This window comes from Eptesicus fuscus, chromosome 8 (assembly GCF_027574615.1).
Source record: "Eptesicus fuscus isolate TK198812 chromosome 8, DD_ASM_mEF_20220401, whole genome shotgun sequence".
Lineage (NCBI taxonomy): Eukaryota > Metazoa > Chordata > Mammalia > Chiroptera > Vespertilionidae > Eptesicus > Eptesicus fuscus.
In genome coordinates this window covers 95,150,790-95,167,599 of record NC_072480.1, presented here as the reverse complement: position 1 = coordinate 95,167,599, position 16,810 = coordinate 95,150,790, and the positions used below count along the sequence as shown (strand labels likewise).

Here is a 16,810-nt window from a genome sequence, read left to right as displayed (position 1 = left end):
TTTGCAAATTTGCTCCTGATTGGCTGGTGGGCGTGGCTTGTGGGTGTAGCAGTGATGGCTAATTTGCATATTACTCTTTTATTAGATAGGATTATAAACCAGTCACCCACTAATTTATCTTTTAAAGTTATCTAAATTTCAAACTAACATCACATCTTAGAATAAAATGTAGCACCCTTGTCTAAAATGTAGTTTATTACTCTTAACCCTTTGCACTCACTTGCTTTTTTCTCGATTCCTTTATTCTACTCAGGATTTAATTTTTTAAATACCCCAGATTTTACAAAGCGCTGCAGTAGAATAAAAAACTGGAGTTTCTTTTCATACAAACTTATTTATTTGGATTTTTTTATATTTCAAATTATTGATACATTCAAAGAGTATAAAAAGAGCTGCTACCGATGCTAACCGTGTCGAGTCACACTCGACATCCGAGTGCAAAAGGTTAAGATACCTCATTCAAACAGGAGCATGATAGGTAATAAGAACACAAACAGATATTTGATCATCTTCTTATTTAAAAAAAAGTCAGCATCTTCATGTTGATACTGCAGACCATGACATACTTTCTCAGGCAAGATTTAAAATGTAAGTGCATGAAATTGAGAAATAATACCAATTTCCAAGAATAAAACTTTAATTATCCAAAATCATCTGAAACGAATCTTCTACATATATCTACTTTCTAGATAACAAAGTTTACCGTATCTTGGAAATCATTTTCATTTAATCATATACTTCATTGACTTTTTCTCAGCAACATATGGACTGACTTGTCTGCACTGAGGGTCTTTGGGATGGTAAAGTACATAGAGCTGTTGACCCTGCTCTGAATGCCCCAGCCCATAATATTTGCCCGATGACTTTGGTTGGGTCACCTCTTCCTTTGATATCCATTAAAGAATATATATTCTATTCTCTTAGTTTGTTGCTTCTACCTGCTATTGCTTTGAGAAAACTAAAGAAACAATCTCTGTCCATGCACCAGAAGGTCACAAGTTTGATTCCCAGTCAGGGCACATACCTAGGTGTGAGTTCAATCCCAAGTCAGGAGGTGAATGGGAAGCAATTGATCAAGGTATCTCTCTCACAACATTGATGTTTCTCTCTCTCTCCCGATTCCTCCCACTCTAAAATCAATTTAGAAACAGAAACATCTCATTAAAATTATGTATTAAAAGGAGTGTTTTAAAGTCACTGAGTGAGGGACTAGAGATATTGTCAATGGAATTAAAATTCAAGGAATTTCTGTCAGTTATCAGCTTGACAGGTATGTTCTGAAGGACTGAATTTCCCAGAAGTTTAACCCTAAATGACGTGCTGGTTACTATACATGTGAGACTTCTCTTCTCCTTAATGATGGGAGAATTCTAGAAGATCTGTCTTCTAATGATACACCCAGTTATAGACCAGAGTTTAATAAAGCAATAGCATATTGTAGTAGAGATATAGAGTTTAGACCTCTATCTATTTCCAGCTCTGTCACTCACTAGTGGTATGACTTTGGATAGAAACTTACTTAAACCCTTGGAATGAAAAGGAGTATAACCTGATAAGGGCTAAGGTGCTTCTAGCTCCAAAAGCCATTATGAGGGACTGGAGATCACCAAGAGGAATCTCTCCCGGTAATATATGATGTGTAAAGGTAATTGTGATGTTATGTAGAATGAAATGAAATGAAGGCCATAAGAACACAGTTAAAAGGGAGATAGGAACAGAAACTATGAGTCAACTTATAAATGATCTGCTCTCCTTGATAAAATCTAAAAAGTATCATCATCATAATTATTAAAACCTAATATAATTTTTAAAACCTAAGCTCAAGCCTAAGTATTTAATTACCTTTTTCAAATTAAATGTATATGTTTATAAGTATATTTGTATTCAACAAGAATACCTTAAAAAGTCTGGAACTTCAATTAACTTATATATTTTGGGCGTGTCAATTGAAATTGAATTGGGCTATGGATCCCTCTGTTGAGAAATGTATATGTTTATTTGGGTACGGCCATCAGTTAACTCACCTTTTGGGATCAAGAGCAAGGGTAAGATAATGGTGGTGATGAAAATATAAAAACTCTCTCTTTGGTAGACTTGACCCCAAGATAAGTGGGGATAAGAAAAATTAGGTGTAGGGATTAAGACTATTAAACTCATGATCTACACATTGTAAATGCAAAGTTTCTCTTAAAGAAAGACCTTATTCCTACTAAGGCACAGCCCAATAATATAGTTAGGATGCATCTGCATTTCTCCTCTTCAACTTGATCCAGATGCCATTAGTTGGACGAAGAATCAGCTCTCCTGCCAGACCAAGTTCTTCTCTTTTCTGGGTGGATTCGACCCAAAAATGCCTCAGGATGCATGAAAGAATGACCTTTTCTTCCATCATGGCAAACCTTTGACCTTCAAATTAATGTAAATAACATGCATTTATTACAGATCTATCTCAAATGGGAGAAAGAACAGGTTCTATTAGAGGGAGCAAGTGATGCTAGATTTTCACAGTAGGCCCTGGGCGAACCAGTATCACTCAGGATGCTTCCTAATAATAAAGATTCTTGAGTGCCCTTCCCTGCTCCCACCCAGTGCATCTGAATAGCTCTGGGGACAAGGAATCCAGCCCACACAGCACCCAGATGATTCCTGGGCTCATTGAAGCATGAGAACCACTGCTCTAGAATGCTCTCCTCCTGGGCCTTTCATGTAGTTTACTATAGAGTTACAAGGCCTAATTGTACCAATGCCTGCATTTACATAAACAATAAAATGCCAGAGTTGCTAACACCAAAAGTGTTTCTAATGCATGGCGGTGTGCTTTCATTTTGTTTAAATACTTCCGCTGGTCCTATGGTGAGCATTCTCTTTTTTGGTTTTGAAAAGCAATTCTTAAAAGCAATAAAAACAGGTTAAATAAATTAATTGTAATAAATAAGCTTTCTACCATATAAAGTATATTATAGTTCAATCCAAAGATCTACATTTTAAAACTCTACCATGAAACTGATAATGCTTTATGTTATGGGCTGAATGGTATTCCCCCAAATTCATCTGCTGAATTCATAACCCTCAGTACCTCAGAATGTGACTGCATTTGGGGATAGGGCCCTTAAAGAGGCGAGTAAAATAAAATGAGGTCCTATGGATGGGGCCTAATTCAACCTGACTGGTGTCTTTATAAAAAGAAGAGATCAAGCCCTGGCTGGGTGGCTTAGTTGGTTGGTATGTCATCCCATTCACCATAAGGTTGTGAGTTCAATTCCATCAGGGCATACACCTAGGTTGTGGGTTAGATTCCTGGTTGGGGCACATATGAGAGGCAACCAATCAATATTTCTCTCACATCAGTGTTTCCCTCTCTCTCTAAAAATCAATAAAAACATATCCTTGAGTGGGATTAATTAGAAACACACACACACACACACACACACACACACACACACACACACACACACAGGAATAAACTATGTGAAGACACAGGGAGAAGACATCTATCTATAAGCCAAGGAGAGAGGCCTCAGAAGAAACCAGCCCTGCAGACACCTTGATCTTGGACTTCTGGCCTCCAGAATTGTGAGAAAATAAAATTCTGTCTTTTAAGACACCTAGTCTGTGGCGCTTTGTTACAGCAGCCCTAGAAAACTGATATACTTTACAACAGTCATAGTAAAGTGGAGAAAAAAATAAAACAACTAGTGTTTTAACAGACTTGTATCTGAGACACTACATCTCAAAGACATTGTGAGAAACCCCCTGCTATGTGTGCCTGAAAGGTCAAACCGATTCTGATGGATACAAACCTATGCAGTTTCTGGGTCCAGCAGAGAAGGGCACATAAGCGTATGGATGGCGTCCAATCGAATTCTCGGGAAAGAACCGCTCTGGCTTGAATTCCTCAGGGTCAGGGAAGTACTTCGGGTCTCTATGCAGTGCGTAGGGAATGATGAGTAGTTGAGAGCCTTTCGTGATGTTGTAACCCACTGTCATGAGGCAGTCGATATGTCATGAGAACAGAGCAAGACACAGACACAGAAAAGTCTACTCTCCCCACTACTTTCATGAAAGAATTCTCACCAACATCACAATCTTCATTAAGTTCACGGGCAATTATTGGCACAGAAGGAAAAATACGAAGGGTCTCCTTAATTACACACTCCAGATATTTAAGTTTCTTCAGGTCTTCTAAGGTCACATGGCGATCAGAATTCCCTAATCAAAGTAAATACATGAAATAAAATAGATGAAAGAACTATTTGGGCTTGGTGGATAAGATGTTAAAATAGAATATATTATAACATCAATACACTGAATGTTAAATACCAACAGCTAAAGTAAAATTCTTAATAGTATAGATAATCAAAATAAAATGAGACAATAATGCTAAGTAAAAACACCAGTTACAAAAGGTCACGGGTTGTATCATTAAATTTGGAGGAAGTCCTCAGAGTAGACAAATCCATAGAGACAGAGTGTAAATGAGGTGTTGCAGGGGCTGGAGGAAGAGAACATGGGGCGTGGCTGATTAATGCTGCAGGGTTTCCTTTTGGCTGCTGAGATGGGTTGGAATTAGATAGAGGTGACAGATGCATAACACTGTGAATGCGTGAAAGTATAAGTTTAAAACATTTCATTTTGAATTCTCAGAGCCTCTTCCAGAAGTGTATCTTCTCCTGGGTCAGCTTCTTGGACTCTCCCCATAGCCTGGCCCCCAAACGCCCTCCATTCTCCCCTCAAAAAGAAATCCAAATGGCTTCTTGGTCTTGCCAATGGGAGAAAAAACACAGCAGGAAGCAACCGAACATATTGAGAAAGATAAAAATGAGACAGACCAACTCAGTGAACAAGCCAGTGAGAAGATTCTGAAGGTCGACCTATAACCAATTCTGCCAACCATTGTTTTTCAGAAGAGGTAGGAATTGATGGCCCAAATCCCAAATTTTCGAGTAACAACATTGGCAACCATCTCTATGCCTGCACTGCTTGGGGAGATGGATGGGAAGGCACTGTGTTATTTAACCAGAGGTGAAGTGACAGAATTGAAAAGTAATAAATCAGGTCACAGAACAGCTTTTCATTTCCATGAAAACCCTTCCTTGGAAAATAAATGTACCCAAAGAATTTCATCTGAGTGCAAGCCGTGATGCGTTTTCAAAGTCCACTGAAATATCTGGAAAGGATTTGATGAAATGTTCAAATCCACTGCAGGATAAAGCCAGCAGGAAGAGGCTGAGAACCAAAAATCTGGTTTATGGCCATTCTGATGCGGGTGCAGATAAGGTGGGAGAGATCATCCAAGGTGGTGTTTGCCAAAATCCAATTCATTCCTACTTGCTTCCTGATATGGAAGATGAAGAAGGGGAAGGAGAAGAGAAGAAGATGATGGAGGAGGAGAGGGAGAGGATTGAAAGCTACCAACGAAGAAGCTGATGAGGATGAAGGAGAAGATGACTAAGGAACACTGATGGACTCCAACTTTCTTTTTAAAAGATTCCTCCAGTCACGGGGAGCAAGTTACATTCTGGTTTTTGTTTTGTTTTGTTTTACTCTAAGGCACAGTCCTTCTGCTCTTGAAGTCTTTTCTCTCCCTTACATCCTGGTTCTCAACTTATTTTGGGGGAATTACCTTGAGCAGAATAGAGAAGGGAAAGAATCTCTAACACTTTCTGTTCCAAATTCACTTTTTTTAAAAATTTTAAAAGTATTAATATTTTTCCCCCCTCGATTTTTATTTTTATTTTTTTTCTTTATTGATCAAGGTATTACACATGTGTCCTTATCCCCGCATTGCCTCTCTACGCCCCCGCTCATGCCCTCACCCACTGGTGTCTGAGTCCATGGTTAGGGCGTATATGGATGCATACAAGTCCAAATTCACTTTTATCCCTTCCTGACTCAACAAACACTTTATGAAATCAATGCCTCTGTGCTCCCTGGGAAAGAAAAACCTTCTGCTTACATTGCTCCCTTGGCGGCTGGAGGCTCAGCCCCTGCAGCAGTGCACAGAATTCTAGCTTTTTCCCTCCTTTCTCTGTACATTGAGCACACAGATTACACTGTCTCTGTGAATGTGGACAGTTAGCATTTACCAACATACACATGTCTACTTTCTCTTGTATGGAACATTTTTTAAACTAAAAAAAGAAAATGGGTTTATAGAAGGTCAAAGGGTAGATATGAGATGTTTGGGTTAGTTAAGTGGAAATTTTGACAACAAGGCTTCCCCTTTGGTATGTTTAGTTGTGATGTTTAATGGACTTCCTTGCAGTTTAAGATGATACTTTTAAAATAAAGTTCTCTCCTAATAATGGCCTGGGCCCTGCCACTCAATGGAAGAATAGCGGACCTGCAGAATCTTATTGGGAACTGTCATTCTCTATTGTAATTTTGTTCCTATTTAAAATATTTTGTTTTACTGGAAAGAAAAGATAATGCTCAATTTTAAACAGTTACTTTATTATAATGAAACTAAATGTGAAGTTTACTCAGTGAAAAAAAGAAAAAAGAGGAATGAATACTTACATCTCAATATCCAAAGATCAGTTGCTCAAAGAAATTTTAGAACTAATACTGGGGATAGAAGAGAAGTGAGGCACAATTAGCAAAAAGCACGAGAAGCAGCAGAATAAAAATTCTAGTAAAAATGGTGTCAATTACGTGAGATCCAAAACCATTTGTGTCACTTGCATTGGGCTAGAAATTGTAAAAAAAACAACACAAATGTGGGAACACATTCCTAAAGAACCCGGGTTTCTAGAATACCCCATTTACCCACCACACCAGAGGCAATCTGAGAGAAATTCAACTTGAAACGGGAAAAATGAAATGATGACAGAAACAGCCCAGAAGTTTAGATCCACAAAATACAGTCTTGCCTCTTGAAATGAAAATCCAGTCCTCACACCATCTGGACATGAAATTCCTTTTCCAACTTCACCTCTCAATGGGTTCTAACAAATGTTCTGAATTCCACCTGTCCTTTAATGCTTACTATTATCTGCCAACGTTTCCACTCTGCCATTGTGCAACAGGAGCCTTACTTTCCAGAATGTCTTCCACCTCCTCCTCTTTTCCTTTATTATTCCTTCCCCACTTTGCACTAGGAAAATCCATCAGATACCACTGTGTTGGTTGGCCAACCAACCTTTACCTTTAAATATTACTTTTTTTGGGGGGAAAGGTGCTTTAAAAGACGTTATGAAGGATCTTAAAATGGAGAGATGATCGTGGATTATCCAGGTGGGCCATGAATGCAATGACAATTGTCATGATAAGAGAGAGCAGAGGGAGATTTGACACACACCCACAGAAGAGAAAGTGATGTGAAGATGGAGACAGAGATTTGAATGATGTGGCCATAAGCCAAGGTATGTTGGCAGTCACCAGAAGGAATGGATTCTCCCCTCAGGCTTCCAAAAAGTGTAGCCCTGCCAACACATTGATTTAACTCAGAGATACTGATCTGGGCCTTCTGGTGTCCAGAACTGTAAGAGAATAAACTTCTATTGTGCTAAGCCACCCAGTTTGCAGAATCGCTGACAGCAGTCAAAGGAGACTAATATAATCCTTCATCCGCTCCTCCCCTGTCTTCTTGCCTTAAAGATAAACATGAGCCCAGAACAACGATCAAGTAAACAAAACCCACAATGATGAAAATGACAGAGAGAAAGGAGCAAGCCCAGGATTCTCACAACATGGCTATTGGCATCAGCCTACGACTCCTTACCTATAGGTTACTGGTTGTGCAAAAAAATGTATGTCTCATCAGCTTAACCCACAGCAATCCTATAGGGAACAGCTCTCCTGGACCCCGCTAAACAGCTTCACCTCTCCTCTCTGCTCTCCTCTAGCCCCTTCCTTCATCATATCGCCTAAGGACACAGCCATGACTTGATACTTTGTACACAGTGACTGCTTCACCTATGAAGCAGTGAGGTCCTGAGGACAGGGACATTTGTCTGTGTAGCCCCAGCATCTTGCCCAGTGCAGTCACAGGCCAAGCAATCAGCAAACACCCGTAAACAAATGGTTGAGGTTTGGAAAGGACATTAGGCCTGGAAGGGGTCCCAGATGGCAGCCTTCCTGCTTATATCAGTGTCTTTGGAACAGGCCCGACTGCTCTTTCTTAATGAGCAAGAATGCCATTTGCTTCAGTGACTTGGGACCTTCCGTGTAAGCAGTGAAGGGGCCATACGTACCAAACACTTCGTCCAGTTCATTGTCCACTTTTTTCTGGACTTCTGGGTAGCACCCCAATAGGTACAAGGCCCAGTTTATTCCAGCTGCAGTTGTGTCATGGCCCTGCAATGTAAGAGGGAAAAAACAGCTTAGGAAGCAGAGTTCTATTGAGAAGGTTAGGGATGCTAGCTCTATTCTGAATTGTCTCTGGATTTGACAGCTGTGACGTGACCCCAGACAGAACCAGTTAATTTTATACAGTATTTTACCTCCGTGGGGAACAAACCAATGAAACAATCCCTTCAAAGGGGACGCCTCTGGTACAGGGACATTTCAGTAGGACAGAGTCACATACTTGGTGAGAGTGGCTGAGCTGGGCTAACAGGAGGCATTCCAAGGGAACTCCGTGCGCTGGACTGTTTTTGAGGAAATAAAAGTGTGACTTTCCTGAGCCAAGTGGCCAGATCTGCACTTCTCCACTGTCCCCCATTTGTACGGTCGGCTTCACCCGGACACCAGGGAGCACATGGGTAGTCCTGAGTTAGTCTCCACATCAAGAAGTTGATAAATAGCCCCATTTAAACCTTGCTGAATTTGAGGCAAATATCATCATTTTGCAGAAATAAACTTAATTATTCTTCACAAAAAAACCATGGGAGCCCGGCTGACGTGGCTCAGTGCTTGAGCATCCACCAATGAACCAGGAGGTCATGGTTCCATTCCTGGTCAGGACACATGCTTGGGTTGTGGGCTCGATGCCCAGTAGGGGGCATGCAGGAGGCAGCCGATCAGTGATTCTCTCTCATCATTGATAATTCTGTCTCTCCCTCTCCCTTCAATAAAAATGTATTTCCCTGAAATAAATAAAAATACCTATTTTTAAAAATCTCCATGGGACACATGATACTGTTATTCACATTTTAGAGATCACAAACTGAGACCCAAAAAATGCTAAATGATTTTCCCAGGCCCGACTGCTTCATAGGAGGTGGAGGCAAAAATACGATCCTTGGAGTTTCTGATGACAATGCAGAGTCCACACTCTTCACCTCGAGAAGCGTGAAGGATGCGGGGTGAGGAGACTCCAGACACCTGGACTGCTGGAAGCCAATTCCAGCATGTCATAATTACAAGAGTTTTATCAAAAGTTTGATGAAGCTTGGGGGCTCAACAAGGGCTGAGTCACATGTAATCACATATGTTGGAACAGCTAAAAAGCATCTTCCCCAAACCTAAATAGGATAATCGTTTACTGCCAGAGCGCTCGCTCAGGGCATCTTAATTTACATGTTATTGCCTACTGTTGGCCAAAGACCTGAACAGCTATAGGCTATTCCCCACTCTGACAATGCTTCTGTACCCTACCCTTTGAAGTGTATTATCTCCACCTTGCCTTAGGACAAATTGTGTTAATAAAAAGCAGGGTCCTGAGTCAAGGGGAGTCTTTAGCTCCTTTAGCTGAAGCTCCTCTGACCCCTAATGCCTTTCAAAACTCTTTTTCGTCTTTGGACTCGTGCTTTATCTATGCACAGCCTTTCTCCAGATTGCTGAACCGTTTGTAATGCTGGGACAAGAACCCTGGCATTAATGGCCACCTGAACTGGGGCTTCCTGAACCCTTGCAACACCAACACTGGATGACCTTACTCTCTGTCCCTTCAGTGTCTTTAGGCATCAGCCCCTTATTTTCTGTCCTCATCTCACCAGAACACTCCACATGCAAAATGGTAAGTTCTTCAGAAAAAAAAAAAATGTATTTGAAAAGTAAAAAATAATATTATAACTCTTACTGGTCCATTTAGCCTATGCAACACAAGTGACCATTGTAATATGTCATCTCCTGGGCACTTGTTTTAGGTTCTCAGTTGACTTGTTGAGGACTTTTCTGAAATTTAAAAAAATCTATACTAATAAAAGAGAAACATGCAAATGGACCATCACTCTGCTATGCCCACCAGCCAATCAGGCATGTGTCAGGGGGTAGGGGAGGCTGGGGGAAGGTCAATGGGGAAAAAAAGGAGATATATGTACTATTACATGTAATACTTTAAACAATAAAATTTAAAAAAGAAAATAATCTACACTAATAAAAGAGAAACATGCAAATTGTCCATCACTCCGCTATACCCACCAGCCAATCAGGAGTGAGTATGCAAATTAACCCAACAAAGATAGCGGCGGCCACGAAGCTGGGGTGAGCAGGAGGCTTGGGTTGCACCCGGTGATGGAGGAAGCCAAGCTTCCCGCCTGCCCTGGCTGGCCCTGGCCTCCACTCAAGGCTACAAAGTTTCAATTATAGAAGATAAATAAATCCCAGATACCTGCTTCCAGCTGGCCCTGGCCTCTGCTCAAGGAGGCGCTGAAAAAAAAAAAAAAAAAAAAAGGAGGGTCTAGGAGCTTGGGTCACTGGGGATGTGTGGCCAACCTGCAAAAAGCCATCAGCCCCCAACCCAGGCTGGCCAAGCACCCCAGCAGGGACCCCCACCCTGAAGGGGTGTGGCCAGCCTGAAAACAGCCCTCAGCCGCTCACCCAGGCTGGCCACACCCCCATGGGGTAAGGGTCCCTGCTGGGGGGCTTGGCCAGCCTAAAAACAGCCCTCAGCACCTCACCCAGGCTGGCCACACCCCCATGGCCAGATCCCTGTAAATGGGCAGTCGAACATCCCTCGAGGGGTCCCAGATTGGAGAGGGTGTAGGCTGGGCTGAGGGACACAGCCCGCGCCCCCCCTGCCCCCCGGCGTGCACAAATTTTGTGCACCGGGCCTCTAGTATGTTTATAAGTCTCTGATGTTGGCATGATTGTATTTTCTCACACTTGCAATTTCTTTACAGAAATGACTCTGAACTCCAGACAAAAGCTGGCCCATGTCACTCAGTTGTTTAGCAAGTCATAGAGGAAGTGTTCTTGCTAAACAATTTTAATAGCTTCTCCTGAATTTGAAAATGAGCTTCCTGTTTTATCTTTGTCTGCGACCCAAAGGCAGCAAACACAAAGCACACAGCCAACAAGTGCATTGGCGGAACTGCGCAGGGCAAGAATCCGCCAGACCAGGAGCATAAAGGGCCCGGCATAGACATAGAAGCAAGGAACAGATTGTTCCATCTCAGAGGGAAGGCGGGGGTGAGTGTGTGAGTGGGTGGGAAGAGATCAACCAAAGAACTTGTATGCATGCATGCATAACCCATGGACACAGACAATAGGGTGGTGAAGGCCTGGGGTGGGGGGCAGGAGCAGGCTATATGGGGTGAATGGGGGAAAACAGGGGACAAATGTAATACTTTTAACAATAAAGATTTAAAAAACAAATAAAATAAAATTTAAAAGTAAAATAAATAAATAAATAAAATAAAATGAAAGGCCTGGCAGCAGCACCCTGCGTCCTCTTTGGAGGAGGTCACAATACTGTGGTTGTACATGCTATGCACACTGTTTCATGGGAAGAAGGGAAAAATTAGAATTCAAAGAACGTTAGAGCTGTAAGAAAGAGATCGTTAGTCTGGTTGTTTTTGTGGAAGTGCGAGGTTACTGGTGGGAGATGGATGTGTAAGTGCAGGTGTGAGTGTGTGTGTATGTGCAGGGGTGAGTGTGTGCATGCATGTGTGGGTGCAGGGGCCACTTCAGCACCAGATACCAGCCAATATCTGCTGCACAAGAAAGTGCCAGGCACGATGGTTGGTGCACATTAGAAAACTATTCCCCTAGTCCTCAGGGCTGTTCTGTGCGGCCCGGGCTATAACAACGAGGACACAGAGGTCCCGAAAGGGAGAGGAGGTGCCCGAGGTCACACTCCTAGTGTAGGTCAGAGCTGGGATTTGGCCCCACAGCCCACTTTTCAGTGAATTACATGTCCATTTTCTGCATAATGTTTCTTTTCAATAAAGTGATCTGCTTAAAATAGAAGTTTCAAACCACTGGTAGAGTCCATCTTTCCACTTTCCACACAGGGGCTGTGGCAGAGATCTGCAATGACTGGGCCTGTCTCCTGTGGCCCGTCAGCACAGACCTGGGAGCAGTCAGGTCTGTGGACCCTTCACACCGCCTGCTTCCTGCTACAGGGCGCAGCCTTCCTCCTGGGGAGTCTCTGCACCCAGGCGGCTGCAGGCAGAGCAAACACGGTGCATGCAGTCCGCCATGGAAACCTGAAGGCTTTCCCTTTCCTCCATTTCCAGGATAGTCCACATGCTGCTTCTTAAAACCATTTCTTAATCTTTATTTTGTATGCCACATGTTAAGAGGTTTTCTATTTATAATATGTAATGTAGTTAAAATTTTCTTTGTAAAAAAATCATCTTTTTGCCCAACCATTGTGGCTCAGTGGTTGAGTGTTGACCTATGAAGGAGGAGGTCATGGTTCAATTCCTGGTCAGGGCACATGCAGGAGGCAGCCAATCAGTGATTCTGTCTGATCATTGATGTTTCTATCTCTCTCTCCCTATCCCTTTCTCTCTCTCTCCCCCAAAAATCAATAAAACTATATATTTTTTAAATTTGTCTCTTTTTTTAATATCAAGACCAGAAATCTCTTTAGAATCACATGGTTAAATTCTCTACTAGAAGGAGCTGGGAAATGGCGGCTGGCAGGATGGAGGTGAGGGAGAGGGTGTGAGTGAGTGAGGAGGTGACGGGGAGTGTGTGGACGTGTGCAGTGTGTGTGTGAGGGAGGGAGGGACAGTCAGATCCGGCAGGAGAACCGGAGGCTGGCAGACCAGGCTCTCCTGGACAGGGAGCCCCCACCACCGCTGCGGGCACTCCCCGGGCTGCGGGGCTCGAGCAGGGAGCCCACGCCATCTTGAGGGGGAGACGGGCCTCCTCTAGGTACTCAGCACCACCCCCCAGACTGGCCTTGGACACTGCCCGCGACCCTGCAGCCACACCAGCCAAAGGCCTGCTGCCTCGCCCACAGACCTGCAGACCCTAGGACATCTACCTCCAAGGGCACAGGGCTCCCGCAGCAGTGAGTGGACTTCCCCCTCCCTGGCTGCTGATCTCCAGACACCGTGGGCACCCCGATCCAGTGCACAGACACCCTGAGTCCGCCGCCCTGGCAGAGGACTCTCTGGTGCAGGCGTCCTCAAACTACCGCCCGCGGGCCACATGCGGGTGTTTTTGCCATTTTGTTTTTTTACTTCAAAATAAGATATGTGCGGTGTCCCTAGGAATGTGTTCATAGTTTTTTTTAAACTATAGTCCGGCCCTCCAACGGTCTGGGGGACAGTGAACTGGCCCCCTGTTTAAAAAGTGTGAAGACCCCTGCTCTGGTGCCTCCGTGAGCCGCCTGTGGGTGCACAGGTATCCAAACAAGGGCACACAGCGCTGGCAGTAGAAACTCGGACTTCCCACTTCCCAGCTGTCTGCCCACAGACACCGAGGTCACGTGGTTTCAGCACACAGGTCCCCTGAGTCCACCCCCCAGCAGGCGGTTCCCGGGTGCCTCTGTGAACAGCCGCTGGGCACACTTGTATCCAACCAAGGGCAGAAGACCCTGGCTGCAGAAACTCAGACTTCCCCTCTCTGACTGCCGACCTCAGTCACCTCAGTCACACGGATCCAGTGCACAGGCCTCCTGAGCCCACTGCCCCAGCAGGCAGCTCCCAGGGGCCTCTCTGAGCCACCGTAAGGCACAACACTGGCTGCCAGCATCCAGTCTTCATGGTAGCAATGCCCCAGCACAGGGGCCCCCTGAGCCCACCGCCCCAGCAGACAGCTACTGGGTGCCTCTGTAAGCCGCCACTGGGCGAGTGTATCCAACAAAGGGTGCACAGCTCTCCCAGCAGAAACTGGGACTTCTCCCTCCCCGGGTCAGTGGCAGACCATGATCATGCAGCTCCAGCGTGTGGGCCTTAGGAACACACAGCCCCAGCAGATGGCTCCTGGGCCCTTCTGTGAGCTCCATGGGGCACGGCTCCCTCAGCAGGATCCACGACATCCCTCTCAAGGCTGCCTACCTCTGGACACCTTGGTGAATTACTGAGGACCCACCCCCCAGACAAGGTCACATTGTTTCAGCCACACACTCTGAGATTCCCACAACCCCAGCTGCTAGCTCCTGAACCCCCTTGTGATTCAGAGAGGGAAATCACCTTCGCCAGAGTCCCACTGCCTCAAAGGCAGACTATGGGACAGCTGCTCCCCCCCTCTCCGCCCCTGCACAGGCTTCAGGACCCTCATAGTGAGTTATAGAGTGACACTACCCCAGAAAGAGTCACACACCAGCAGCCAAAGTCATATTACCTGAGCCTCAGGCCCTGAGACCCCTTCTTCCCAAGCCCATGGACTCTGGGAACTCACAGTGGGCACATACCAGTGAGACCTCAGGCAACCCTTTCCACAAGAGCTGGAACTATGATCACATCCACAACAGCTTGCACAATGAAGCTGGGGGCAAGTCACATTGCCAATCTGTGATGAGATTTCATCCAGGAATAAGAAACTAACTTTCAAGACCCAACTACATCAAGATAACCCAAACAGCTCAAGTAGGAGGCTCCTCTAGATCACCAAGTCCAGGAGATCTGAGAGACTGCACTTCTGGGTCCCCAAAATTACCAACTGTATAGCACCACACCTAAAAGAACCTGGGTAGGTAGCAAAGCAGTTGGATCTAAGACATAGAAACAATTATAACATTGCAGCAAAAAATGGGGAGACATAAAAACAATCCCCGAAGAAAAGGAAAAAAGGAATCACCAGAAAGGGAATTAAATGAGATGGAGGCAAGTAACTTATCAGAGAAAGAATTCAGAGTAATGGTTATAAGGATGCTCAAACATCTGGATGACAAATACATACAACTCAATGAGAATTATCAGAAGTTGAATAAGATGTCACCAACATGAAAAGGAATCAAGAGGAAATGAAGAATGAGCTAGCTGCAATAAAGAACATAATGGAAGGCTTAAACACCAGACTAGAAGAGACTGAGGACCACATCAGCGAATTAGAAGACAAAGTAGGAAAAAACACACATACGCAGCAGCAACTGGAAAGAAAACTTCAAAAGCAGAAGGAGAGCCTAAGGGAGGTTTGGGAGAACAAGAAAGAAACAACATCCTCATAATAGGGGTGCCAGAAGGAGAGGAAGTGGAGCAAGGAATAGAAAACCTGTTTGAAGAAATAATGACAGAAAACTTCCCTGGTGTTGGGAAGAAATAAATCCACACAAGGCTACAGCTCTTTCTGAAGAAGAAAGGTGATCTGGTATTTAATTAGGGTCTTAAACTTTGGAATTTCTAACTACAATATAATGACTCTTCATCCTTTATAACAAGCTACTTCAAAATATGATCAGACTTTTAAAAAATGCTAAAGACTTTTTTAAAGAATTCCTATAAATTATTTTTTTAAGTTAAAAATACTGGTAAACTGAGAACAGATCATCCCTTATACCAAAGACCCCAACATATTTTAAAAGGTGGCTACAAATAATTCTTGCTATTTCTAATTTGACTATTAAATGCTTACACAACTCAAAGTATTAGTGCTGGCTATTTCTTCATCCTTAGCATTTTTAACTCCCAAGATTTAAAAAAAAAAAAAAAAATTTCTTATTATGTAACAGGAACTTTAATTTGTTTAATGAGGATACCTGAGACTAACATGACAACGCAAAATACCTCAAACATGAAAGTGTCCACTTCTTCTCGAATAGCCTCATGGCTTAGCTTGTTCCCTTCATCATCCATCACATTTAAAAGCAGGTCGAGAAAAGCCTTGCGTTTTCTGTTGGAGAGGGTCGTGCCCTTGTCATCACTTTTACGTTCTTCTTCTCTCTTTATTTCATTGGCCCGTTCATTGATGACCTGTATGATTTAAATGATCACATGCTTTTGTGTGGAATTTGATATTGCCTAATAGTCCATTTTCCTGTGAAAATATACCAGCTTCTTTAACTGACTTTTGGCTAAGCCTTTCCTGTTCTGTCTCACTCAACAGGAACTTGGGTTTTTGTGAAAATATAGTAAAGCTTTCTGTGACCATTTTTAGGGATTTATTTGATAAGATTTTTAAAAACAAATTTAATGTCAGACAAATACATTGTTTCCAAGGACTATTTTTGCAGCCTTTCCAACATGGGAATAGAGTAGTCATCTCCTGAATAGGGCCCCAGAGAGTTGGAAGAGCTCATGAGAAAAAGTTGGGTGGTGGAGAGAACACTATCTATCTATCTATCTATCTATCTATCTATCTATCTATCTATCTATCTATAAAAAGCCAGAGACTGTAAGGCCATCACAACTATAATGACCTCAGGTCCGGTTGCTATGAATCCCACTGCGGCCAGTGATCCGACGTGATCTGGGCCAGATTGCCCCCAACGCCCAATCAGTGTGGGGCCAGCTAGCCACTGCCTTGGCTGGCAGAAATTTGGGGTCCCGGGACCTTGGAATTGCTCTGTCTCAGTCTCGGGCAGCTGCGTGGCAAAGCTCTCCATTGGCAGAAGTAGACCCAGGATCAGGGCAATGGAGTCGGGGATGGGATGGGGTGGGGAGAATTTCCTGATGCCCACAGTAGTCCCTGTGGTTCACACACAGCACCTAGGTGTCTGGCCCCATTTGGAACAGCGGCAGGATTAGGGGCCGCAGGGCACAGGGGGGCAGCAGCACACAGGAACCAGGAGGTGTGAGGCCCAACCTGG

The 16,810-nt window shown here is 43.7% G+C and overlaps 1 protein-coding gene across 2 annotated transcripts in view; it reads right to left on the bottom strand.

Moving 5' to 3' along the window:
• Positions 1 to 619: 619 nt before the first annotated feature.
• Positions 620 to 16,810, bottom strand: part of LOC114233228 (cytochrome P450 4V2-like) — a 31,790-nt gene continuing 15,599 nt past the window's right edge. The window contains exons 7-11 of one of the 2 annotated variants that reach the window (XM_054720112.1): positions 15,789 to 15,974; positions 8,196 to 8,298; positions 4,075 to 4,209; positions 3,801 to 3,980; positions 620 to 2,406 (exon numbers count right to left, since the gene is read on the bottom strand). In XM_054720112.1, the coding sequence (XP_054576087.1) occupies positions 2,234 to 2,406; positions 3,801 to 3,980; positions 4,075 to 4,209; positions 8,196 to 8,298; positions 15,789 to 15,974 (777 nt within the window). In that variant the 3' untranslated portion in view covers positions 620 to 2,233. Of the gene's footprint in view, positions 2,407 to 3,800; positions 3,981 to 4,074; positions 4,210 to 6,519; positions 6,568 to 8,195; positions 8,299 to 15,788; positions 15,975 to 16,810 lie in introns of those variants that run through there. The other variant, XM_054720113.1, reaches the window with a different exon arrangement.